Consider the following 25,950-nt stretch of genomic DNA (forward strand, 5'->3'; position numbering starts at 1 on the left):
ACCCAAGGTTTAGCTGCAAGGGAATACCTGGACGTACTCTGGAAAGTAACTTTTCATGCGTGTTCTGAAGTTCTACCCATGGTTTAGCTACAAGGGAATACCTGGACATACTCTGGAAATTAACTTTTTATGTGTGTTCTGTAGTTCTACCCAAGATTTAGCTACAAGGGAATACCTGGACGTACTCTGGAAAGTAACTTTTTATGTATTTTCTGAAGTTCTACCCAAGGTTTAGCTGCAAGGGAATACCTGGACATACTCTGGAAAGTAACTTTTTATGTGTGTTCTGAAATTCTACCCAAGGTTTAGCTGCAAGGGAATACCTGAACGTGCTCTGGAAAGTAACTTTTTATGTGTGTTCTGAAGTTCTACCCAAGGTTTAGCTGCAAGGGAATACCTGGACGTACTCTGGAAAGTAACTTTTTATGTGTGTTCTGAAGTTCTACCCAAGGTTTAGGTGCAAGGGAATACCTGGACGTACTCTGGAAAGTAACTTTTTATGTGTGTTCTGAAGTTCTACCCAAGGTTTAGCTGCAAGGGAATACCTGAACGTACTCTGGAAAGTAACTTTTTATGTGCGTTCTGAAGTTCTACCCAAGGTTATCTGCAAGGGAATACCTGGACGTACTCTGGAAAGTAACTTTTTATGTGTGTTCTGAAGTTCTACCCAAGGTTTAGCTGCAAGGGAATACCTGAACGTACTCTGGAAAGTAACTTTTTATGTGTGTTCTGAAGTTCTACCCAAGGTTTAGCTGCAAGGGAATACCTGAACGTACTCTGGAAAGTAACTTTTTATGTGTGTTCTGAAGTTCTACCCAAGGTTTAGCTGCAAGGGAATACCTGGACGTACTCTGGAAAGTAACTTTTCATGCGTGTTCTGAAGTTCTACCCAAGGTTTAGCTACAAGAGAATACCTGGACATACTCTGGAAATTAACTTTTTATGTGTGTTCTGTAGTTCTACCCAAGATTTAGCTACAAGGGAATACCTGGACGTACTCTGGAAAGTAACTTTTTATGTATTTTCTGAAGTTCTACCCAAGGTTTAGCTGCAAGGGAATACCTGGACATACTCTGGAAATTAACTTTTTATGTGTGTTCTGAAGTTCTACCCAAGATTAAGCTGCAAGGGAATACCTGGACGTACTCTGGAAAGTAACTTTTTATGTGTGTTCTGAAATTCTACCCAAGGTTTAGCTGCAAGGGAATACCTAAACGTACTCTGGAAAGTAACTTTTTATGTGTGTTCTGTAGTTCTACCCAAGGTTTAGCTGCAAGGGAATACCTGAACGTACTCTGGAAAGTAACTTTTTATGTGTGTTCTGAAGTTCTACCCAAGGTTTAGCTGCAAGGGAATACCTGGACGTACTCTGGAAAGTAACTTTTTATGTGTGTTCTGAAGTTCTACCCAAGGTTTAGGTGCAAGGGAATACCTGGACGTACTCTGGAAAGTAACTTTTTATGTGTGTTCTGAAGTTCTACCCAAGGTTTAGCTGCAAGGGAATACCTGAACGTACTCTGGAAAGTAACTTTTTATGTGCGTTCTGAAGTTCTACCCAAGGTTATCTGCAAGGGAATACCTGGACGTACTCTGGAAAGTAACTTTTTATGTGTGTTCTGAAGTTCTACCCAAGGTTTAGCTGCAAGGGAATACCTGAACGTACTCTGGAAAGTAACTTTTTATGTGTGTTCTGAAGTTCTACCCAAGGTTTAGCTGCAAGGGAATACCTGAACGTACTCTGGAATGTAACTTTTTATGTGTGTTCTGAAGTTCTACCCAAGGTTTAGCTGCAAGGGAATACCTGGACGTACTCTGGAAAGTAACTTTTCATGCGTGTTCTGAAGTTCTACCCAAGGTTTAGCTACAAGAGAATACCTGGACATACTCTGGAAATTAACTTTTTATGTGTGTTCTGTAGTTCTACCCAAGATTTAGCTACAAGGGAATACCTGGACGTACTCTGGAAAGTAACTTTTTATGTATTTTCTGAAGTTCTACCCAAGGTTTAGCTGCAAGGGAATACCTGGACATACTCTGGAAATTAACTTTTTATGTGTGTTCTGAAGTTCTACCCAAGATTAAGCTGCAAGGGAATACCTGGACGTACTCTGGAAAGTAACTTTTTATGTGTGTTCTGAAATTCTACCCAAGGTTTAGCTGCAAGGGAATACCTAAACGTACTCTGGAAAGTAACTTTTTATGTGTGTTCTGAAGTTCTACCCAAGGTTTAGCTGCAAGGGAATACCTGGACGTACTCTTGAAAGTAACTTTTTATGTGTGTTCTGAAGTTCTACCCAAGGTTTAGCTGCAAGGGAATACCTGAACGTACTCTGGAAAGTAACTTTTTATGTGTGTTCTGAAGTTCTACCCAAGGTTTAGCTGCAAGGGAATACCTGGACGTACTCTGGAAAGTAACTTTTTATGTGTGTTCTGAAGTTCTATCCAAGGTTTAGCTGCAAGGGAATACCTGGACGTACTCTGGGAAGTAACTTTTCATGTGTGTTCTGTAGTTCTACCCAAGATTTAGCTACAAGAGAATACCTGGACGTACTCTGGAAAGTAACTTTTTATGTGTGTTCTGAAGTTCTACCCAAGGTTTAGCTGCAAGGGAATACCTGAACGTACTCTGGAAAGTAACTTTTTATGTGTGTTCTGAAGTTCTACCCAAGGTTTAGCTGCAAGGGAATACCTGGACGTACTCTGGAATGTAACTTTTTATGTGTGTTCTGTAGTTCTACCCAAGGTTTAGCTGCAAGGGAATACCAGAACGTACTCTGGAAAGTAACTTTTTATGTGTGTTCTGAAGTTCTACCCAAGGTTTAGCTGCAAGGGAATACCTGAACGTACTCTGGACAGTAACTTTTTATGTGTGTTCTGAAGTTCTACCCAAGGTTTAGCTGCAAGGGAATACCTGGACGTACTCTGGAAAGTAACTTTTTATGTGTGTTCTGAAGTTCTACCCAAGGTTTAGCTGCAAGGGAATACCTGGACGTACTCTGGAAAGTAACTTTTTATGTGTGTTCTGAAGTTCTACCCAAGATTTAGCTGCAAGGGAATACCTGGACGTACTCTGGAAAGTAACTTTTTATGTGTGTTCTGAAGTTCTACCCAAGGTTTAGCTGCAAGAGAATACCTGGACGTACTCTGGAAAGTAACTTTTTATGTGTGTTCTGAAGTTCTACCCAAGATTTAGCTACAAGGGAATACCTGGACGTACTCTGGAAAGTAACTTTTTATGTGTGTTCTGAAGTTCTACCCAAGGTTTAGCTGCAAGGGAATACCTGGACGTACTTTGGAAAGTAACTTTTAACGTGTGTTCTGAAGTTCTACCCAAGGTTTAGCTGCAAGGGAATACCTGGACGTACTCTGGAAAGTAACTTTTTATGTGTGTTCTGAAGTTCTACCCAAGATTTAGCTACAAGGGAATACCTGGACGTACTTTGGAAAGTAACTTTTTATGTGTGTTCTGAAGTTCTACCCAAGGTTTAGCTGCAAGGGAATACCTGGACATACTCTGGAAATTAACTTTTTATGTGTGTTCTGAAGTTCTACCCAAGGTTATCTGCAAGGGAATACCTGGACGTACTCTGGAAAGTCACTTTTTATGTGTGTTCTGAAATTCTACCCAAGGTTTAGCTGTAAGGGAATACCTGAACGTACTCTGGAAAGTAACTTTTTATGTGTGTTCTGAAATTCTACCCAAGGTTTAGCTGCAAGGGAATACCTGGACATACTCTGGAAATTAACTTTTTATGTGTGTTCTGAAGTTCTACCCAAGGTTATCTGCAAGGGAATACCTGGACGTACACTGGAAAGTCACTTTTTATGTGTGTTCTGAAATTCTACCCAAGGTTTAGCTGTAAGGGAATACCTGAACGTACTCTGGAAAGTAACTTTTTATGTGTGTTCTGAAGTTCTACCCAAGGTTTAGCTGCAAGGGAATACCTGGACGTACTCTGGAAATTAACTTTTTATGTGTGTTCTGAAGTTCTACCCAAGGTTTAGCTGCAAGGGAATACCTGAACGTACTCTGGAAAGTAACTTTTTATGTGTGTTCTGAAGTTCTACCCAAGGTTTGGCTGTAAGGGAATACCTGGACGTACTCTGGAAAGTAACTTTTTATGTGTGTTCTGAAGTTCTACCCAAGGTTTAGCTGTAAGGGAATACCTGAACGTACTCTGGAAAGTAACTTTTTATGTGTGTTCTGAAGTTCTACCCAAGGTTTAGCTGCAAGGGAATACCTGGACGTACTCTGGAAATTAACTTTTTATGTGTGTTCTGAAGTTCTACCCAAGGTTTAGCTGCAAGGGAATACCTGGACATACTCTGGAAATTAACTTTTTATGTGTGTTCTGAAGTTCTACCCAAGGTTATCTGCAAGGGAATACCTGGACGTACACTGGAAAGTCACTTTTTATGTGTGTTCTGAAATTCTACCCAAGGTTTAGCTGTAAGGGAATACCTGAACGTACTCTGGAATGTAACTTTTTATGTGTGTTCTGAAGTTCTACCCAAGGTTTAGCTGCAAGGGAATACCTGGACGTACTCTGGAAATTAACTTTTTATGTGTGTTCTGAAGTTCTACCCAAGGTTTAGCTGCAAGGGAATACCTGAACGTACTCTGGAAAGTAACTTTTTATGTGTGTTCTGAAGTTCTACCCAAGGTTTGGCTGTAAGGGAATACCTGGACGTACTCTGGAAAGTAACTTTTTATGTGTGTTCTGAAGTTCTACCCAAGGTTTGGCTGTAAGGGAATACCTGGACATACTCTGAAAATTAACTTTTTATGTGTGTTCTGAAGTTCTACCCAAGGTTATCTGCAAAGGAATACCTGGACGTACTCTGGAAAGTAACTTTTTATGTGTGTTCTGAAGTTCTACCCAAGGTTTAGCTGCAAGGGAATACCTGGACGTACTCTGGAAAGTAACTTTTTATGCGTGTTCTGAAGTTCTACCCAAGGTTTGGCTGTAAGGGAATACCTGGACATACTCTGAAAATTAACTTTTTATGTGTGTTCTGAAGTTCTACCCAAGGTTTAGCTGTAAGGGAATACTTGGACGTACTCTGGAAAGTAACTTTTTATGTGTGTTCTGAAGTTTTACCCAAGGTTATCTGCAAGGGAATACCTGGACGTACTTTGAAAAGTAACTTTTTATGTGTGTTCTGAAGTTCTACCCAAGATTTAGCTGTAAGGGAATACCTGGACGTACTCTGAAAATTAACTTTTTATATGTGTTCTGAAGTTCTACCCAAGGTTTAGCTGCAAGGGAATACCTGGATGTATTCTGGAAAGTAACTTTTTATGTGTGTTCTGAAGTTCTATCCAAGGTTATCTGCAAGGGAATACCTGGACGTACTCTGGAAAGTAACTTTTTATGTGTGTTCTGAAGTTCTATCCAAGGTTATCTGCAAGGGAATACCTGGATGTATTCTGGAAAGTAACTTTTTATGTGTGTTCTGAAGTTCTACCCAAGATTTAGCTACAAGGGAATACCTGGACGTACTCTGGAAAGTAACTTTTTATGTGTGTTCTGAAGTTCTATCCAAGGTTATCTGCAAGGGAATACCTGGATGTATTCTGGAAAGTAACTTTTTATGTGTGTTCTGAAGTTCTACCCAAGGTTTAGCTGCAAGGGAATACCTGGACGTACTCTGGGAAGTAACTTTTTATGTGTGTTCTGAAGTTCTACCCAAGGTTTAGCTGCAAGGGAATACCTGGACGTACTCTGGAAAGTAACTTTTTATGTGTGTTCTGTAGTTCTACCCAAGGTTTAGCTGCAAGGGAATACCTGGACGTACTCTGGAAAGTAACTTTTTATGTGTGTTCTGAAGTTCTACCCAAGATTTAGCTGCAAGGGAATACCTGGACGTACTCTGGAAAGTAACTTTTTATGTGTGTTCTGAAGTTCTACCCAAGATTTAGCTACAAGGGAATACCTGGACGTACTCTGGAAAGTAACTTTTTATGTGTGTTCTGAAGTTCTACCCAAGGTTTAGCTGCAAGGGAATACCTGAACGTACTCTGGAAAGTAACTTTTTATGTGTGTTCTGAAGTTCTACCCAAGATTTAGCTACAAGGGAATACCTGGACGTACTCTGGAAAGTAACTTTTTATGTGTGTTCTGAAGTTCTACCCAAGGTTTAGCTGCAAGGGAATACCTGGACGTACTCTGGAAAGTAACTTTTAACGTGTGTTCTGAAGTTCTACCCAAGGTTTAGCTGCAAGGGAATACCTGGACGTACTCTGGAAAGTAACTTTTTATGTGTGTTCTGAAGTTCTACCCAAGATTTAGCTACAAGGGAATACCTGGACGTACTTTGGAAAGTAACTTTTTATGTGTGTTCTGAAGTTCTACCCAAGGTTTAGCTGCAAGGGAATACCTGGACATACTCTGGAAATTAACTTTTTATGTGTGTTCTGAAGTTCTACCCAAGGTTATCTGCAAGGGAATACCTGGACGTACTCTGGAAAGTCACTTTTTATGTGTGTTCTGAAATTCTACCCAAGGTTTAGCTGTAAGGGAATACCTGAACGTACTCTGGAAAGTAACTTTTTATGTGTGTTCTGAAATTCTACCCAAGGTTTAGCTGCAAGGGAATACCTGGACATACTCTGGAAATTAACTTTTTATGTGTGTTCTGAAGTTCTACCCAAGGTTATCTGCAAGGGAATACCTGGACGTACACTGGAAAGTCACTTTTTATGTGTGTTCTGAAATTCTACCCAAGGTTTAGCTGTAAGGGAATACCTGAACGTACTCTGGAAAGTAACTTTTTATGTGTGTTCTGAAATTCTACCCAAGGTTTAGCTGCAAGGGAATACCTGGACGTACTCTGGAAATTAACTTTTTATGTGTGTTCTGAAGTTCTACCCAAGGTTTAGCTGCAAGGGAATACCTGAACGTACTCTGGAAAGTAACTTTTTATGTGTGTTCTGAAGTTCTACCCAAGGTTTGGCTGTAAGGGAATACCTGGACGTACTCTGGAAAGTAACTTTTTATGTGTGTTCTGAAGTTCTACCCAAGGTTTGGCTGTAAGGGAATACCTGGACATACTCTGAAAATTAACTTTTTATGTGTGTTCTGAAGTTCTACCCAAGGTTATCTGCAAGGGAATACCTGGACGTACTTTGGAAAGTAACTTTTTATGTGTGTTCTGAAGTTCTACCCAAGGTTTAGCTGCAAGGGAATACCTGGACGTACTCTGGAAAGTAACTTTTTATGCGTGTTCTGAAGTTCTACCCAAGGTTTGGCTGTAAGGGAATACCTGGACATACTCTGAAAATTAACTTTTTATGTGTGTTCTGAAGTTCTACCCAAGGTTTAGCTGTAAGGGAATACTTGGACGTACTCTGGAAAGTAACTTTTTATGTGTGTTCTGAAGTTCTACCCAAGGTTATCTGCAAGGGAATACCTGGACGTACTTTGAAAAGTAACTTTTTATGTGTGTTCTGAAGTTCTACCCAAGATTTAGCTGTAAGGGAATACCTGGACGTACTCTGAAAATTAACTTTTTATGTGTGTTCTGAAGTTCTACCCAAGGTTTAGCTGCAAGGGAATACCTGGATGTATTCTGGAAAGTAACTTTTTATGTGTGTTCTGAAGTTCTATCCAAGGTTATCTGCAAGGGAATACCTGGACGTACTCTGGAAAGTAACTTTTTATGTGTGTTCTGAAGTTCTATCCAAGGTTATCTGCAAGGGAATACCTGGATGTATTCTGGAAAGTAACTTTTTATGTGTGTTCTGAAGTTCTACCCAAGATTTAGCTACAAGGGAATACCTGGACGTACTCTGGAAAGTAACTTTTTATGTGTGTTCTGAAGTTCTATCCAAGGTTATCTGCAAGGGAATACCTGGATGTATTCTGGAAAGTAACTTTTTATGTGTGTTCTGAAGTTCTACCCAAGGTTATCTGCAAGGGAATACCTGGACGTACTCTGGGAAGTAACTTTTTATGTGTGTTCTGAAGTTCTACCCAAGGTTATCTGCAAGGGAATACCTGGACGTACTCTGGAAAGTAACTTTTTATGTGTGTTCTGAAGTTCTACCCAAGGTTATCTGCAAGGGAATACCTGGACGTACTCTGGAAAGTAACTTTTTATGTGTGTTCTGAAGTTCTATCCAAGGTTATCTGCAAGGGAATACCTGGACGTACTCTGGAAAGTAACTTTTTATGTGTGTTCTGAAGTTCTACCCAAGGTTATCTGCAAGGGAATACCTGGACGTACTCTGGAAAGTAACTTTTTATGTGTGTCCTGAAGTTCTACCCAAGGTTTAGCTGCAAGGGAATACCTGGACGTACTCTGGGAAGTAACTTTTTATGTGTGTTCTGAAGTTCTACCCAAGGTTATCTGCAAGGGAATACCTGGACGTACTCTGGAAAGTAACTTTTTATGTGTGTTCTGAAGTTCTATCCAAGGTTATCTGCAAGGGAATACCTGGATGTATTCTGGAAAGTAAATTTTTATGTGTGTTCTGAAGTTCTACCCAAGATTTAGCTACAAGGGAATACCTGGACGTACTCTGGAAAGTAACTTTTTATGTGTGTTCTGAAGTTCTGTCCAAGGTTATCTGCAAGGGAATACCTGGATGTATTCTGGAAAGTAACTTTTTATGTGTGTTCTGAAGTTCTATCCAAGGTTATCTGCAAGGGAATACCTGGACGTACTCTGGAAAGTAACTTTTTATGTGTGTTCTGAAGTTCTATCCAAGGTTATCTGCAAGGGAATACCTGGATGTATTCTGGAAAGTAACTTTTTATGTGTGTTCTGAAGTTCTACCCAAGATTTAGCTACAAGGGAATACCTGGACGTACTCTGGAAAGTAACTTTTTATGTGTGTTCTGAAGTTCTATCCAAGGTTATCTGCAAGGGAATACCTGGATGTATTCTGGAAAGTAACTTTTTATGTGTGTTCTGAAGTTCTACCCAAGGTTTAGCTGCAAGGGAATACCTGGACGTACTCTGGGAAGTAACTTTTTATGTGTGTTCTGAAGTTCTACCCAAGGTTTAGCTGCAAGGGAATACCTGGACGTACTCTGTAAAGTAACTTTTTATGTGTGTTCTGTAGTTCTACCCAAGGTTTAGCTGCAAGGGAATACCTGGACGTACTCTGGAAAGTAACTTTTTATGTGTGTTCTGAAGTTCTACCCAAGATTTAGCTGCAAGGGAATACCTGGACGTACTCTGGAAAGTAACTTTTTATGTGTGTTCTGAAGTTCTACCCAAGATTTAGCTACAAGGGAATACCTGGACGTACTCTGGAAAGTAACTTTTTATGTGTGTTCTGAAGTTCTACCCAAGGTTTAGCTGCAAGGGAATACCTGAACGTACTCTGGAAAGTAACTTTTTATGTGTGTTCTGAAGTTCTACCCAAGATTTAGCTACAAGGGAATACCTGGACGTACTCTGGAAAGTAACTTTTTATGTGTGTTCTGAAGTTCTACCCAAGGTTTAGCTGCAAGGGAATACCTGGACGTACTCTGGAAAGTAACTTTTAACGTGTGTTCTGAAGTTCTACCCAAGGTTTAGCTGCAAGGGAATACCTGGACGTACTCTGGAAAGTAACTTTTTATGTGTGTTCTGAAGTTCTACCCAAGATTTAGCTACAAGGGAATACCTGGACGTACTTTGGAAAGTAACTTTTTATGTGTGTTCTGAAGTTCTACCCAAGGTTTAGCTGCAAGGGAATACCTGGACATACTCTGGAAATTAACTTTTTATGTGTGTTCTGAAGTTCTACCCAAGGTTATCTGCAAGGGAATACCTGGACGTACTCTGGAAAGTCACTTTTTATGTGTGTTCTGAAATTCTACCCAAGGTTTAGCTGTAAGGGAATACCTGAACGTACTCTGGAAAGTAACTTTTTATGTGTGTTCTGAAATTCTACCCAAGGTTTAGCTGCAAGGGAATACCTGGACATACTCTGGAAATTAACTTTTTATGTGTGTTCTGAAGTTCTACCCAAGGTTATCTGCAAGGGAATACCTGGACGTACACTGGAAAGTCACTTTTTATGTGTGTTCTGAAATTCTACCCAAGGTTTAGCTGTAAGGGAATACCTGAACGTACTCTGGAAAGTAACTTTTTATGTGTGTTCTGAAATTCTACCCAAGGTTTAGCTGCAAGGGAATACCTGGACGTACTCTGGAAATTAACTTTTTATGTGTGTTCTGAAGTTCTACCCAAGGTTTAGCTGCAAGGGAATACCTGAACGTACTCTGGAAAGTAACTTTTTATGTGTGTTCTGAAGTTCTACCCAAGGTTTGGCTGTAAGGGAATACCTGGACGTACTCTGGAAAGTAACTTTTTATGTGTGTTCTGAAGTTCTACCCAAGGTTTGGCTGTAAGGGAATACCTGGACATACTCTGAAAATTAACTTTTTATGTGTGTTCTGAAGTTCTACCCAAGGTTATCTGCAAGGGAATACCTGGACGTACTTTGGAAAGTAACTTTTTATGTGTGTTCTGAAGTTCTACCCAAGGTTTAGCTGCAAGGGAATACCTGGACGTACTCTGGAAAGTAACTTTTTATGCGTGTTCTGAAGTTCTACCCAAGGTTTGGCTGTAAGGGAATACCTGGACATACTCTGAAAATTAACTTTTTATGTGTGTTCTGAAGTTCTACCCAAGGTTTAGCTGTAAGGGAATACTTGGACGTACTCTGGAAAGTAACTTTTTATGTGTGTTCTGAAGTTCTACCCAAGGTTATCTGCAAGGGAATACCTGGACGTACTTTGAAAAGTAACTTTTTATGTGTGTTCTGAAGTTCTACCCAAGATTTAGCTGTAAGGGAATACCTGGACGTACTCTGAAAATTAACTTTTTATGTGTGTTCTGAAGTTCTACCCAAGGTTTAGCTGCAAGGGAATACCTGGATGTATTCTGGAAAGTAACTTTTTATGTGTGTTCTGAAGTTCTATCCAAGGTTATCTGCAAGGGAATACCTGGACGTACTCTGGAAAGTAACTTTTTATGTGTGTTCTGAAGTTCTATCCAAGGTTATCTGCAAGGGAATACCTGGATGTATTCTGGAAAGTAACTTTTTATGTGTGTTCTGAAGTTCTACCCAAGATTTAGCTACAAGGGAATACCTGGACGTACTCTGGAAAGTAACTTTTTATGTGTGTTCTGAAGTTCTATCCAAGGTTATCTGCAAGGGAATACCTGGATGTATTCTGGAAAGTAACTTTTTATGTGTGTTCTGAAGTTCTACCCAAGGTTATCTGCAAGGGAATACCTGGACGTACTCTGGGAAGTAACTTTTTATGTGTGTTCTGAAGTTCTACCCAAGGTTATCTGCAAGGGAATACCTGGACGTACTCTGGAAAGTAACTTTTTATGTGTGTTCTGAAGTTCTACCCAAGGTTATCTGCAAGGGAATACCTGGACGTACTCTGGAAAGTAACTTTTTATGTGTGTTCTGAAGTTCTATCCAAGGTTATCTGCAAGGGAATACCTGGACGTACTCTGGAAAGTAACTTTTTATGTGTGTTCTGAAGTTCTACCCAAGGTTATCTGCAAGGGAATACCTGGACGTACTCTGGAAAGTAACTTTTTATGTGTGTCCTGAAGTTCTACCCAAGGTTTAGCTGCAAGGGAATACCTGGACGTACTCTGGGAAGTAACTTTTTATGTGTGTTCTGAAGTTCTACCCAAGGTTATCTGCAAGGGAATACCTGGACGTACTCTGGAAAGTAACTTTTTATGTGTGTTCTGAAGTTCTATCCAAGGTTATCTGCAAGGGAATACCTGGATGTATTCTGGAAAGTAAATTTTTATGTGTGTTCTGAAGTTCTACCCAAGATTTAGCTACAAGGGAATACCTGGACGTACTCTGGAAAGTAACTTTTTATGTGTGTTCTGAAGTTCTGTCCAAGGTTATCTGCAAGGGAATACCTGGATGTATTCTGGAAAGTAACTTTTTATGTGTGTTCTGAAGTTCTACCCAAGGTTATCTGCAAGGGAATACCTGGACGTACTCTGGGAAGTAACTTTTTATGTGTGTTCTGAAGTTCTACCCAAGGTTATCTGCAAGGGAATACCTGGATGTACTCTGGAAAGTAAATTTTTATGTGTGTTCTGAAGTTCTACCCAAGATTTAGCTACAAGGGAATACCTGGACGTACTCTGGAAAGTAACTTTTTATGTGTGTTCTGAAGTTCTATCCAAGGTTATCTGCAAGGGAATACCTGGATGTATTCTGGAAAGTAACTTTTTATGTGTGTTCTGAAGTTCTACCCAAGGTTATCTGCAAGGGAATACCTGGACGTACTCTGGGAAGTAACTTTTTATGTGTGTTCTGAAGTTCTACCCAAGGTTATCTGCAAGGGAATACCTGGACGTACTCTGGAAAGTAACTTTTTATGTGTGTTCTGAAGTTCTACCCAAGGTTATCTGCAAGGGAATACCTGGACGTACTCTGGAAAGTAACTTTTTATGTGTGTTCTGAAGTTCTATCCAAGGTTATCTGCAAGGGAATACCTGGACGTACTCTGGAAAGTAACTTTTTATGTGTGTTCTGAAGTTCTACCCAAGGTTATCTGCAAGGGAATACCTGGACGTACTCTGGAAAGTAACTTTTTATGTGTGTCCTGAAGTTCTACCCAAGGTTTAGCTGCAAGGGAATACCTGGACGTACTCTGGGAAGTAACTTTTTATGTGTGTTCTGAAGTTCTACCCAAGGTTATCTGCAAGGGAATACCTGGACGTACTCTGGAAAGTAACTTTTTATGTGTGTTCTGAAGTTCTATCCAAGGTTATCTGCAAGGGAATACCTGGATGTATTCTGGAAAGTAAATTTTTATGTGTGTTCTGAAGTTCTACCCAAGATTTAGCTACAAGGGAATACCTGGACGTACTCTGGAAAGTAACTTTTTATGTGTGTTCTGAAGTTCTGTCCAAGGTTATCTGCAAGGGAATACCTGGATGTATTCTGGAAAGTAACTTTTTATGTGTGTTCTGAAGTTCTACCCAAGGTTATCTGCAAGGGAATACCTGGACGTACTCTGGGAAGTAACTTTTTATGTGTGTTCTGAAGTTCTACCCAAGGTTATCTGCAAGGGAATACCTGGATGTACTCTGGAAAGTAAATTTTTATGTGTGTTCTGAAGTTCTACCCAAGATTTAGCTACAAGGGAATACCTGGACGTACTCTGGAAAGTAACTTTTTATGTGTGTTCTGAAGTTCTGTCCAAGGTTATCTGCAAGGGAATACCTGGATGTATTCTGGAAAGTAACTTTTTATGTGTGTTCTGAAGTTCTACCCAAGGTTATCTGCAAGGGAATACCTGGACGTACTCTGGGAAGTAACTTTTTATGTGTGTTCTGAAGTTCTATCCAAGGTTATCTGCAAGGGAATACCTGGATGTACTCTGGAAAGTAACTTTTTATGTGTGTTCTGAAGTTCTATCCAAGGTTATCTGCAAGGGAATACCTGGATGTATTCTGGAAAGTAACTTTTTATGTGTGTTCTGAAGTTCTACCCAAGATTTAGCTACAAGGGAATACCTGGACGTACTCTGGAAAGTAACTTTTTATGTGTGTTCTGAAGTTCTATCCAAGGTTATCTGCAAGGGAATACCTGGATGTATTCTGGAAAGTAACTTTTTATGTGTGTTCTGAAGTTCTATCCAAGGTTATCTGCAAGGGAATACCTGGATGTATTCTGGAAAGTAACTTTTTATGTGTGTTCTGAAGTACTACCCAAGGTTATCTGCAAGGGAATACCTGGACGTACTCTGGGAAGTAACTTTTTATGTGTGTCCTGAAGTTCTACCCAAGATTATCTGCAAGGGAATACCTGAACATACTCTGGAAAGTCACGCTTTATGTGTGTTCTGAAGTTCTACCCAAGGTTTAGCTGTAAGGGAATACCTGGACGTACTCTGGAATGTTGCTTTACATAAAATGCTTGCTATTATCATAAATCGGTTACTGTATCTGCCTAAGTTACAGCATACCATATTTTTGTGGCATCGTACTGGAGTATTTGTATCCTACCTTATTAGGGAATGTGAATTCGAAATATTCAACGATTACACTGTATTTTATCTTTATACACAACCACTAAACCATATGTTTATACAGTTACCTGTGTATAGTTATCACCAAGAGTATATTTTACTTAATGAAATTGACCTACTATAGGCAGTTGGTGTTGATGATAGGCTCTCCAAACCACCAAGTAATTTTGTATTATTCTAGCATTTTATTGTGCATCAGATGTCCGAGTAGCTAATACAGAAGTTCATTGAGATACAATGGTATTATTTGAATAGGTTTTTAAAAATATGTTGTAAAAGAATAATATGGTATGTAGTTAAAAATATAGAGACATTAAATATAAAATGGTGTGTTTCAGGTAACATTTTATTTCTTTCAATTCAAAGTTATTATCAACAAGATTCGGCTTGGTGTGTTAATTATGTAGAATCTTCATGTGGATTTTTCAAAACGTTGAAGGCTGTATGAAGAATTTGTCCACCAAATAGCTATAAACAGGATCCTCGGAGGGCAATTAATATTTTATTAGCCTTTGTAGCGGCTTAAAATAAAACATTCAAGTTAACAGAATAACTATTAAAGCACTCAGGTATGTAAATCATTCAGTTTCTAGTTTCTGAATTTCCAAAGAAAAAAAGTTACAGATTTCTTTTGATGTATTGTATCCCAATCCTTAGTTACTGCGCATAAAGCCTTACTGAAGAAAAAAAATCAAATTTAAAATGAATTCCACCTGAGAAAAATCTATCTACAATAGTTGGTTAATTAATTTACTTCTCAAGTGGTATGTTGATTTGTGAAGAATTAGAAAGTGATAAATATCTCCCTTTCCATCATTACAAAACTTGCATACTCCGTCTATTTTATAGTTTTTGCATCCTGTTCTATTTATTCTGTGGACCAAATTTTTTTTTTATAATTCACCTGTTTGATTTCCCATTACAAATACATATATAACACAACAAAATAAAATACTGTACAGAAAAAATGAAAGTACCAAAGATGTTAATAATACAATAATGTACTCTTATTAAACATACACTACACTGTTTTTAGAAGTATTACATTTAAATACAATATCAATGGCTTAGAATGACTTGCAATTAAACTTGTGGAACAAAAACATACAATAGTGTGCAGTTTAGATATGCTACTAGAGTTACTCCTTCCAGTTATTACTCCATAAGCTCTGCCAATTTACCCATTTTTATTAAAATATAAGATACCAATAAAAAGCAGAGAAAAACGGAAATTTGTTTTTTTTGCTTACATTGGTATATATAGTAGCATGTACATAATAAGATCTGATTAATACATGTGGCATTTACAATGTCTTCCAAAATTCCTAATATTGCCATTTTCATAGATAATCTAAATCCATGGCAAATCTGACTTTGTATTAAAATATTAATTTCTGCCCACAGGTTTTGTGCATATTCACAAAAGAAATAATGTTCCGTGCCATCAATATCCGAACTGCACCAGTTACATAGTGCTGTATCAACAAACCCCCATATATATAGCCAAACAATCTCAATCTTGTATCAATTGTTGTATGTGACCTTGATCCAACCCTGAAGATAGGGGGGGGGGCTTGAACTCAACTTCCACATAGTTGTCTAATACCAGCAAACATATAAACATTAAAATGACCTTGACCTGAAATTCAACATTTTTAAAAAAACATTCGCCCATGTAGTTAAGAACCTAGCACAATGTGTACTGAAAAATACCATGGAAAACATTGGCCCAGGTATTTCAGTACACAATGTCTTATGGTACAGTTGTCTAATAGCAACAAAACATATAAACATTGAAATGACCTTGATCTGAAATTCAACATTTTTGAAAACCATTGGCCCTGGTTGTTCAGAACTCAACAATACACTTTTATATTATTATTAAAAACACTAAATGAGTATTGCAATAAGTGGAAATTGAGTGTGAACCTTTCAAAAACTGAAGTTGTTATCTTTGGTTGATCAACATTGAGAAAAAAATACCAATTCAGTTTTGGAAATTATAACATTCAAACAACAAACAGTTACAGTTATCTAGGGATCACAATAAAATCAAATGGGAGTTTTGCTGATGCCATGTCAAATTTAGTAGGTAAAGCTGGAAAATCAATTTACATCATGAACTTTTATGAAAGTACTTTTATGAAATCTAGACATAAAACTAAAACTAAAAATGAAACTATTTACCATTTACGTAAAACCAATTTTGCTTTATGGCTCAGAATTATGGGCCCTAGACTTGCAGAATATTCAGGACAATATTAAATGGGACAAAACATCAATTGAAAAAAATCAATATTAAATTCTGTAAAAATCCTGTAACTTAGCATCAAGATCAGAGGTGGGTCATTATCCACTACTGCTCAGTGCAAAAGTTCAAGCTATTAATTACTGGTTGCATATAAAGGAACAAAACACGCATACCTTGAACAACACAATACTATACAATACAATGAAGAACATTTTCTATTGAATTGCCCAAAATATAACACATACAGGGGCAACTTCATCTAAACAATTATGACACTACTTTCACCCAAAAATAAAAATACAGTTCACATATATACTCTCAAGCAAAGATTCTGGCATAATTATAGAACTTGCCAATTATATTTACACAGCACAACGATTTATTTAACATTTAAATACTTTTTTGTTTTTGTTTTTTTATAATATTTTTACATATATCTTGTTATTATTTTAAAACTCCTTTTTGCTCTACTTATCCTATGTAAATCTTTTTACACGGAGGCAATAACGTTATTAATAATAATAATAATAATAATAATAATAATAATAATAATAATAATAATAATAATAATAATAATAATAATATTATTATTATTATTACAGACCATATATAATGTATGGGAAAGTGGGAAAAAATAAAAAAAAACTTTCACAGAATTAGCGATATCTTCACTAAATGAACACATTTGAAAGAGGGCCCGTCCATGTGTCTACATTATGAATCTCAAAGCAAATCTGGCAGGTGGTTTTGGAAAAAAAGTCGAAACAAAATAGTCACTTACATATGGTATATTTTCTTACCAAAAATGACAAAAATATTCCCTAAAAATAAAGATTTGGATGTGATGTCATGAAATGAACAAATCTAACAGAGGACCATCCTAGGTAGCTGTGCTTTAAATAGTACGGTGATCTAGCTTCCGGTTTGGGAGAAGAAGTCGCTTGAATAAAAGTTGACGGACGACAGATAACAGACAGACGACGACAGGTCCAGTCAACCTACGAGTCAACCCATCTTTGATGACAGTGGAGCTAAAAATAGAGTATCATCCGCATATTGACCTATTACGAATTCCTGGCCATTAATACTAATAGTCCCTTTAATGTTATATGCTCTAATATTTTTCAGCTCCCTCACTAGAATATCTCTCTCTCTCTGCATTTATTTCAGTACTAGTAAATGTGTTCATATGAATGGGTAATGTGTTTATTTCCTTCTCCAGTTCCCTCTCCCTGCAATCCCTGTTCATTTTTCTAAAAGCTGCATGAGAAATAGACTTAGAAAGGATCTTTATCTTAATCATTTCCCATAATAAATCATACTCAATTTGATATTTCATCAGAATCTAAGTCCTCAATGTTTGTAACCCTGTCTGAAATGTCATTAACACTACATTACAATGCAGGGAAAACCAGTATATTTATTTACTATGTCTACATAATTACCCTCCTCAAGAAAAGACATATTTAGTTTCAAAAAAAACCCTATCTCTATTAAAGTGCACAAAGTCATATTCCAATGACAACAGAGAATGGTCACTTCTATATCCAAAGCTAATAATTGTCTTAGATGCTTTGCTCTGAATGTCCGGTCAGAGATAGTCTAGCCTGCTAGTGTTGCTGCCATGTAAATTGCCACTCATCAAAATGCATGACTCTCCGGAGATCAACTAAATCGTATGCTCTCTGAACATTTTTCAGAGCTTAAGCTTTAGGGTTATTTTGGTGTGCCTAGTACTTTATCTGGGACATATGCACATGAACTATTTTGCCGGTCCAATCCAAGATGGCTGACCGGCATCCATCTCGTGTTTTTGAAAATGTGGTATCTTGGATAGGATTTGTCAGTTTTTGTTCAAATTTGATATAAACATTGTACATATTGAGATACATGTCCATGATGATTTATTTTGTTTTCGAATGACCAACTGGCAGCCATCAATGTTGCCATGTTTTTTTGTCTCTTCCAATTATACATGTTAGGATACATGTCCATGACAATTATTTCCAAGCAATAAATTATTATTGATCAAGTGTTTTTTTTTAAATAGGATACCCTAACATTTGTTTTACTTAAGATGTGCCTTTACAAATTTTCAATTCAAAATTGGCACCAGAGTTGGGCATACCACTGTAGGGGAAATCTAGTCATATATTGTTTCTATAAAAACAATCTTGGGTATCGACTCATTTGGAAGTATTTTAAGAGCTTGTAAATTTGAAAGTGTTCTAAATGAACAACTACACTATTTTTGCAACACCGAAATCTCAAGTGCAATAATTGTGACAATTCAGTATTGATCTCCATCACAGTATTCAGGTATGAAGGGTTCGATAGCGAAGGGCGCATCTTTCCACTTAGCACGTACCTTGCGACCCCCACTTGGCATCTCCATTACAAAACTACTGATTTTCAAGATAGGGTAGTGTGTAAATCGAATCTTAGCCATAATACCCCAGTCATGCATGCACTTTTTACAGTATACTTTCCCATCTTTCAGGAAGAGATCATCAATCTGCTTTGGTTTTGCATGAGGCTTGATTGTGATTCTAGTCTTGAATTCCTCATCAACTACCACATGGTGATTTTGCTTTAGTTGACGAAAGTCACTTGATAAACATGCAAATTCCATGCATCTTCCACACAGAAATTTAATGGCATTCTCTGGTGTCTGTCTTTCGAGCTTACTCTTTGAACTGGCTTCAGCTGCTGCTAAATAGCGACGTTCGGTTTGGTCATCCTTCTGGTTTGCTATAATTCGGTTATCAAATTCAGAGTTAGGCATTTGTTTAACTTCTGATATTGCTCGATACATCATATTCTCTCTGATCATATTCAGCTGTTCCCTCGCTGCTATTCCGGTTTTATCTCCTGCAACCAGAAACGTTTTTCCATCCTTGGCTCTGCTTCTACCTGTACAGAAAAACCAAACACCAAATTGAAAAAAAAATATCTGAAGAACGCCTAAAATTCATCAGATTTCAGTACAAATTCAGGATGTTTGGAATAATTCCAGAAGCTTGACTGTGTTTTTGGTTCAAATTAATTAATCACCCAATAACTTTGGATTGGGTACATCTCAAAAGGCTACATTAAGACTATTATGAGCTACTAAATACAAGCCAGTATACTGATTATTTTTAGTGCAAAAATAATAAAGGACATTTTATATAGTTATAGTGTACTTTTATGCTTGTAAATGCCACAGTTGTGGTCAACAAGCAGTTACTTTGCCCAGGGTGTACACAACACTAAACTTACATATTAAATACAAAAGGTGTTTTGTATGCCTTGTCAATTGCTCATTTAAAGATAATACTATTGAAGGAACCTTTTCACATCATTAAACTTCATGGGAAAACAGGATACAGGATGTATGATGGTCAAAACATTGCTCATTAATGGTATTTTAGTACATGCCTAGTACAACGATAGAAACAGAGTTGACTAGCACATGACGTTCCTTATTTTGGCAAAAGTAAATCAATAATGAGACAAGCAATGGATTATATGTCAATAATTGAGAAAAAAATACATCTTGAGAAGTCAATTGAATTAGTTTACAAAATATGTGTAAAACTGTTGTGTACCAGTTGACATGGCCCTCAGTGCTATTTCAGTAAATACTTTGAAATATAATATAGCATACCTTTAGATTGTATTCGTCCAATTTCATTATTGGAATAATTATATCTGAATACCAAATTACAACTTGCAATATCAATTCCTTCCTGCGCCACACTAGTACAAATGATAATACGATGGCAGCCATCTTTGAACATCTCTAGAATATTGGTCTGTTCTGATTGTGTCAGACCTAAGATGGTGAAATCAAAGCAAATTGTTTATCTAGTTATATGATATCTTTACCCATTAAGAAAAAGGTTTGGAATCATATATATCCACGATGTACATCATCTTCATATGATCAATTACACGTACAAACAATATATTTTCACAGATTGGTAAGGAGGTCTTGACTATCACAGCTACAATCAGACTGGCTAGGAGGTTTGTACCTACCAGGGTTATCTCTACTGTCACAACTACAATCTGATTGGGTAGTAGATGTGTACTTACCAGGGTTATCTCTACTGTCACAACTACAATCCGATTGGGTAGGATGTGTGTACTTACCAGGGTTATCTCTACTGTCACAACTACAATCTGATTGAGTAGGAGGTGTGTACTTACTAGGGTTATCTCTACTGTCACAACTACAATCTGATTGGGTAGGAGGTGTGTACTTACCAGGGTTATCTCTACTGTCACAACTACAATCTGATTGGGTAGGAGGTGTGTACTTACTAGGGTTATCTCTACTGTCACAACTACAATCTGATTGGGTAGGAGGTGTGTACTTACCAGGGTTATCTCTACTGTCACAACTACAATCTGATTGGGTAGGAGGTGTGTACTTATCAGGGTTATCTCCACTGTCACAACTACAATCAGATTGGGTAGGAGGTGTGTACTTACTAGGGTTATCTCTACTGTCACAACTACAATCTGATTTGGTAGGAGGTGTGTACTTACCATGGTTATTTCCACTGCCACAACTACAATCAGATTGTAACAATATGCTGAAGTTCTTTTGTTTGCATGACCTTTTTGACTTTTACGCGCATGCTCTGTTTTGTTGTTGCTTTTTTGACATTGTTGAATTAATTATGGCAGAACTCCCTGTTATCGATCAACAATAATGGAAACTATTAGGGTTGCACAAACCCGTTTGTTTACCTAATCATACCTAGCAGAAAATCCGTGGAAATAATTTCATGGTAAAAAAAAATCGGTCATTCACAACAAGAGCTCCCCGAACTCCAGCCTGCAGTCTGGGAGGACGAAGATGGGGAGACTGAGCCCAAGGTCTCCGGAAAGGGAATCCAGAGTCGTCCACCATTCAAGACCAGGCAGCCGGCGAAACACCCACCACCAGAGCCACGTTCTTGGGTTTCTTCTGACGCTTCCCGCTACTAGTCTTCTTCTGCCCATAGAAAGAGACCATGAGCGCTTTGATCAATGCTGTTTCTGGTTCAGAGTGGGGGACTTATTATTATTGCCTGCGGTTTTGGTTTGAACTGCTGGCCAGAAGGACTAGCTATCTTGGTCAATGAGGACGATTGCTTCAATTGGATATGTTGATCCTCAGCAACCGCCAAACCATACTCCGCATCAGTTAACCGGCCACCAAAGACCCGGTCGTGCACCCAAGACTTTCACCACAGGTGATCAAACTCGTCTCCCGATGGAGTAGGGTAGGTGCACTGACTCAGAACTGCCTCCTGCTCGACCGAAACCTGTCCTGCCAAGAGGGCAGTATGGACTTGCATGATATCGCACATAGCGACTCTCTGCACAGACAGAAACTGGCCCAACTGTCCAAAGATCATGGTTCATTGCTGAGCACTCAGGCGATCAGAACTTAAAAGGGTGAGCTGACGCTCTAACCCCAAAGGCGCCCATTCTAAAAAAAATTATGGGTTTTAATTCTGCCTGTAGAGCCCAATGCACTTGCAGGCTCTGGTTCTGGTAAAATGACCATGCAACATGGCTTTCACGATCTGCCCAACCCGCCTTAACAAAGGCATGAGTACTCGGATTGGGACGGGGAACCCATGGAGAAGGCTGCAGTACCGCATGGGTTTCCCACACCAGGAACCCATTGATGGTTTGCATAGCCCCGGTGGGGTATCTGTTCCCCAACGGAAGGCATGGGACAGCACCAACCCAAATACAGGATCAGTCTTTTTGTCCTTTTCTCCCGAAGGGTACTAATCATCCCTCCCTCCATCGCCCTATGAGCCCCCACCATAGCCTGGGCCACACAAGGTGCCCGGGGGAGTCAGCCAACATGAGTGGTCTCGCCGGCAGTGAGAGAGGAGAGCACCAATAAAAACGACGGCGACTCCACCATCCGGGAGGTAGGATTACTACCGGCTGCGCACGGAACAGAAGTCTCATGCCAAGCAATGCCCGGTTCACAAGCTGCGTCTTAACTGCATATTAGTAAGGGTCAGCTGGGATCCGGTTGACTGGGTAGCCTGTGACTGTCCTGAAATGAAGAGGAAGAGAGACAACAAATCGCCCCACAGAAGGGCTGCGTACCACCCTGCACAGGGGTACCAACACAGAGCACAAGTAGGGGCACTCTGCGCAGCTTGGTGAAACAAGGGAAATGCAGCCTGCTCCGACAGTGCCTGAGGGAGGAGTGGAAAACTTGGCGGGAAGCACATAGCGTGCCCTGTCCAGAAGGGCGATCCCCCTCCATAAGAGAGGTGGATGCTCACTGCCCCACTGATGTGGGTTGCCACCCCTGATCCTCTTAGGGAGAGTTCGAAGGAAGGATGTGACACATCTGACCCGAGTTCTGGTGGAGGGGGGACAGGCAGAAGCACGACCCGTCCCTCTCCCAGCTGACTCTCGTACCCCATGACTGCAGGAGGGAATTCACTTTGAAAGCCATCTCATTACCATAGGAGGAGCCCCTTTCACCCTGACTAACATCGGTAGGGGAAGACAACAAGGGATGTCCCTGTACTTGAGGAATCAATGCGGGTTGCATAACTGTTGATGAAGCCCATAAGGGATGAAGCCCATAAGGGCTGTACTGATCCTATCTTGGTACTCGATGTCAAGTAGGGACACGCTGTATACCAATGGTGGTATTCGCGGTGATTGGCAACTCAGTCCCCCCCGGCAAAAGCGGTGCCCGCCTTGGTAATACCGCGCAGAGAAACTAACTTCACAATGGGAGAATGTCCCGCCATCTGTCACCTCAAAGATGGACGGCTGTGAAGGTCGTCAAACTCGCTACATTGAGCAGAGAGTCCGACCTCAAAGGGAAAAGGGAGAAATTTTTTTCTGTGAAACGCACCGTTAGCTTCGGCTGGGGACTTCCCTTTTTAGAGTGATCGCCTGGGTGATAACCCCTTAGGCGAGGCATTTTTCTTAGAGAATGTTACCATAGGGTGTTCCCCTTTGGACCCAGGTATATTCTTTAATAATTTCCGTTTGGGGCTGTTATCTGTAATTAAGCCTTATGAGTAATTTATTATTTCAACGGATTTTTGGTAGGTGATGTAGTAAACTCTGGAAACAGATTTGGAGCAATTATAGCATTATTACTAACCTGCAGATCCAAGCTCCAGCGTACTAGCCCTGTTTTTACATTATAATGGGCCTGAAGCTCTGTGAGTGTATAAGGTGCTGGGGAAGATAAAAGTCTAGTTGATACAGTTATTTGTAATTTATACAGAAATTTGACAAGCATTTTATTGGAGAAACAAGTGAAACCTACGGGAGATATCTATTCAACAAGAGAGCCCAAGAGCCGGGTGAGAGTATTGATGTATATGTAACTTCATTCAGAACACTAGCAAAAACTTTTTGTCATCCGCGACCAGATAGTGATTGGTATAAAGGACAATGCAGTCCGCAAACGTCTACTACGAGAGCGTGATCTGAAATTAAATGTCTGTATTGATATTTGCCATGGGGCTGAGGCAACTGCCTCACAACTGGAGGAAATGGGAGGTCAACATGAAGTACACATGGTGAAGTCAACTCAATCCAGAGAGCCAAGACAGAAATTTGAGAAGAAATATTCAAAGCCTGAAGCAAAAACTAGGGACAATGTTGTGGTTATAAACATGTTTCTGGCAAATTTAAATGCTCAGCGTGGGGTAAAACCTGTTCATTATGTAAGGGTAGAAATCATTTTTCTAAGAAATGTAGAAAATCTAGTAGAGCACATGCTGTACTTGACTGTGACTATGACACTAACAACCGACCTGACAGTGACTCTAACCCTGACCCTGAGTGGATATCATGTGTAAAAGTCTACATACACTGTTGGTTCTCAAGAGAAACAAGTCCATGCTGAAATGGTCATTGATAGGCAACCAGTAAAATTGTATTTGGACTTTGGAGCTAGTGTCAACCTTTTGCCTGCTATATATGTTAGAGAGATACAAATCAAGCCTTGTCCCACAACCTTAGTAATGTGGAACGGTACCAAAGTAAAGCCAATTAGAGTTTGTCGATTAAATATTTGCAATCCTAGGTCGGGCAGGAAGTTTTCCCGTAGAGTACATCATAGTGGGAGATAAGTTAACTCCACTACTTGGTCTTCATGCTACTGAACCAATGAACTTATTGTCAATACATAACTATCCTGATGTGTTCGATGACACTGCTCTAGGCAAGTTTGAGGGTGAAGTGAACCTCCATGTGTCGACCAGTCACAGTTTCAGTTCGAAACTGAAAGCTGAGCTTGACCGACTTGAGAATTTAGAAGCTCTAACCCCAGTATACAAAACCACAGAATAGTCTAGTCAGTTTGTTTGTTACTACAACTAAAAATCAGGCGAAATCTGAATATGCATCGACCCGAAGCCCCTCAACGAAGCCCACTAACGAAAAAGGTACCAGTTGCCAATGCATGATGAGCACCTACCTGATTTAGCGAAGTTTAAAATCTTCACAAATGTTGATCTGTCTTCTGCATACTGGCGTCTAGTCCTTGACGAAGAATCTAGTCTGTTAACTACATTCATTACTCTGTATGGTAGATACCATTGGATTAGACTTCCATTCGGTCTCAATGTATCGAGTGAGATAACTCAAAAACTATTACATCAAGCCTTAGAGAACTTGCCTGGTGTAATATGCATTGCTGATGACGTAATAGTTCACTGAGACTGTTACCGAACATGATACTCATCTTAAGAAACTGCTGAACAGATGTGAGAAAGGAATAAGGCTCAAGAAGGAAAAACTTGAACTTCGTTGTTCTGAGATTCGCTTCCAAGGACATTTGTTAACGTCAGAAGGTCTCAAAGTTGACCCTGATAAAGTGGGGGCAATACAAGACATGCCTACTCCAAGAAATACCGAAGATGTCCAACGTCTCAATTGCTTGGTAAACTACCTCAGCCGATTCCTACCTCATCTATCTGATATAATGAAGCCAATTCGACTGCTGACACATTCTGATATCCAGTGGGAATGGCGCACAGTTTACAAATCAGCTTTCACTGAACTTATGTCTAAGATTGGTTCAGCACCTATTCTAGCCTACTACAATACGGCCATCACACCATTGTTTATAGTGATCATAAAACACTAGTCAATAGTGAAGAAGCCACTACACAAAGCTATGAACCATGGCATTAATGTAAAGGTAAGTTAAAGAAATGTTTATTGCAGATACACTGTCGAGGGCACACCCACCCACAACTGCAAGTACTAAAGAAACCGTCTTTGACAGAATTAATTTGTTTAGTTTCCTACCCATCAGAGAAGAACGACTGGCCAAAATCTGTGACGCTACTGAGAACAATCATCACAGGATGATGGCCTGATATTTCGAGAAGAGTAGTCATCCCGCATAGCATAAGAAAAGACATGCTAACTCGCATACACTCATCTCATATTGGTGTGTAGAGATGCCTACGTAGAGCATGCATTAGCCTGTATTGACCCAGCATGTCAGCAGAAGTGAAACACCATATCTCATCATGCGTAAGCTGCAGAACTATTCAAGCAAAGGAAACACTGATGAGTCACGATTTACCTCAACGCCCATGGCAGAAAGTTGCGACTGATCTCTTTACACATGACAACACTAACTATCTTGTGACTGTTGACTATTACAGCGAACTAGACAAACAA

At 39.3% G+C, this 25,950-nt stretch overlaps 1 protein-coding gene across 1 annotated transcript in view; it reads right to left on the reverse strand.

The window, feature by feature from the left end:
• Positions 1–17,389: 17,389 nt before the first annotated feature.
• Positions 17,390–25,950, reverse strand: part of LOC102805200 (ATP-dependent RNA helicase DHX58-like) — a 58,379-nt gene continuing 49,818 nt past the window's right edge. Inside the window, exons 14-16 of the mRNA XM_085504098.1 lie at positions 19,925–20,092; positions 18,604–19,188; positions 17,390–17,514 (exon numbers count right to left, since the gene is read on the reverse strand). Of these exons, the coding sequence (XP_085360224.1) occupies positions 17,390–17,514; positions 18,604–19,188; positions 19,925–20,092 (878 nt within the window). The remainder of the gene's footprint in view (positions 17,515–18,603; positions 19,189–19,924; positions 20,093–25,950) is intronic.

Source organism: Saccoglossus kowalevskii, chromosome 9, assembly GCF_978046115.1.
Source record: "Saccoglossus kowalevskii chromosome 9, keSacKowa6.1, whole genome shotgun sequence".
NCBI classification, from domain to species: domain Eukaryota; kingdom Metazoa; phylum Hemichordata; class Enteropneusta; family Harrimaniidae; genus Saccoglossus; species Saccoglossus kowalevskii.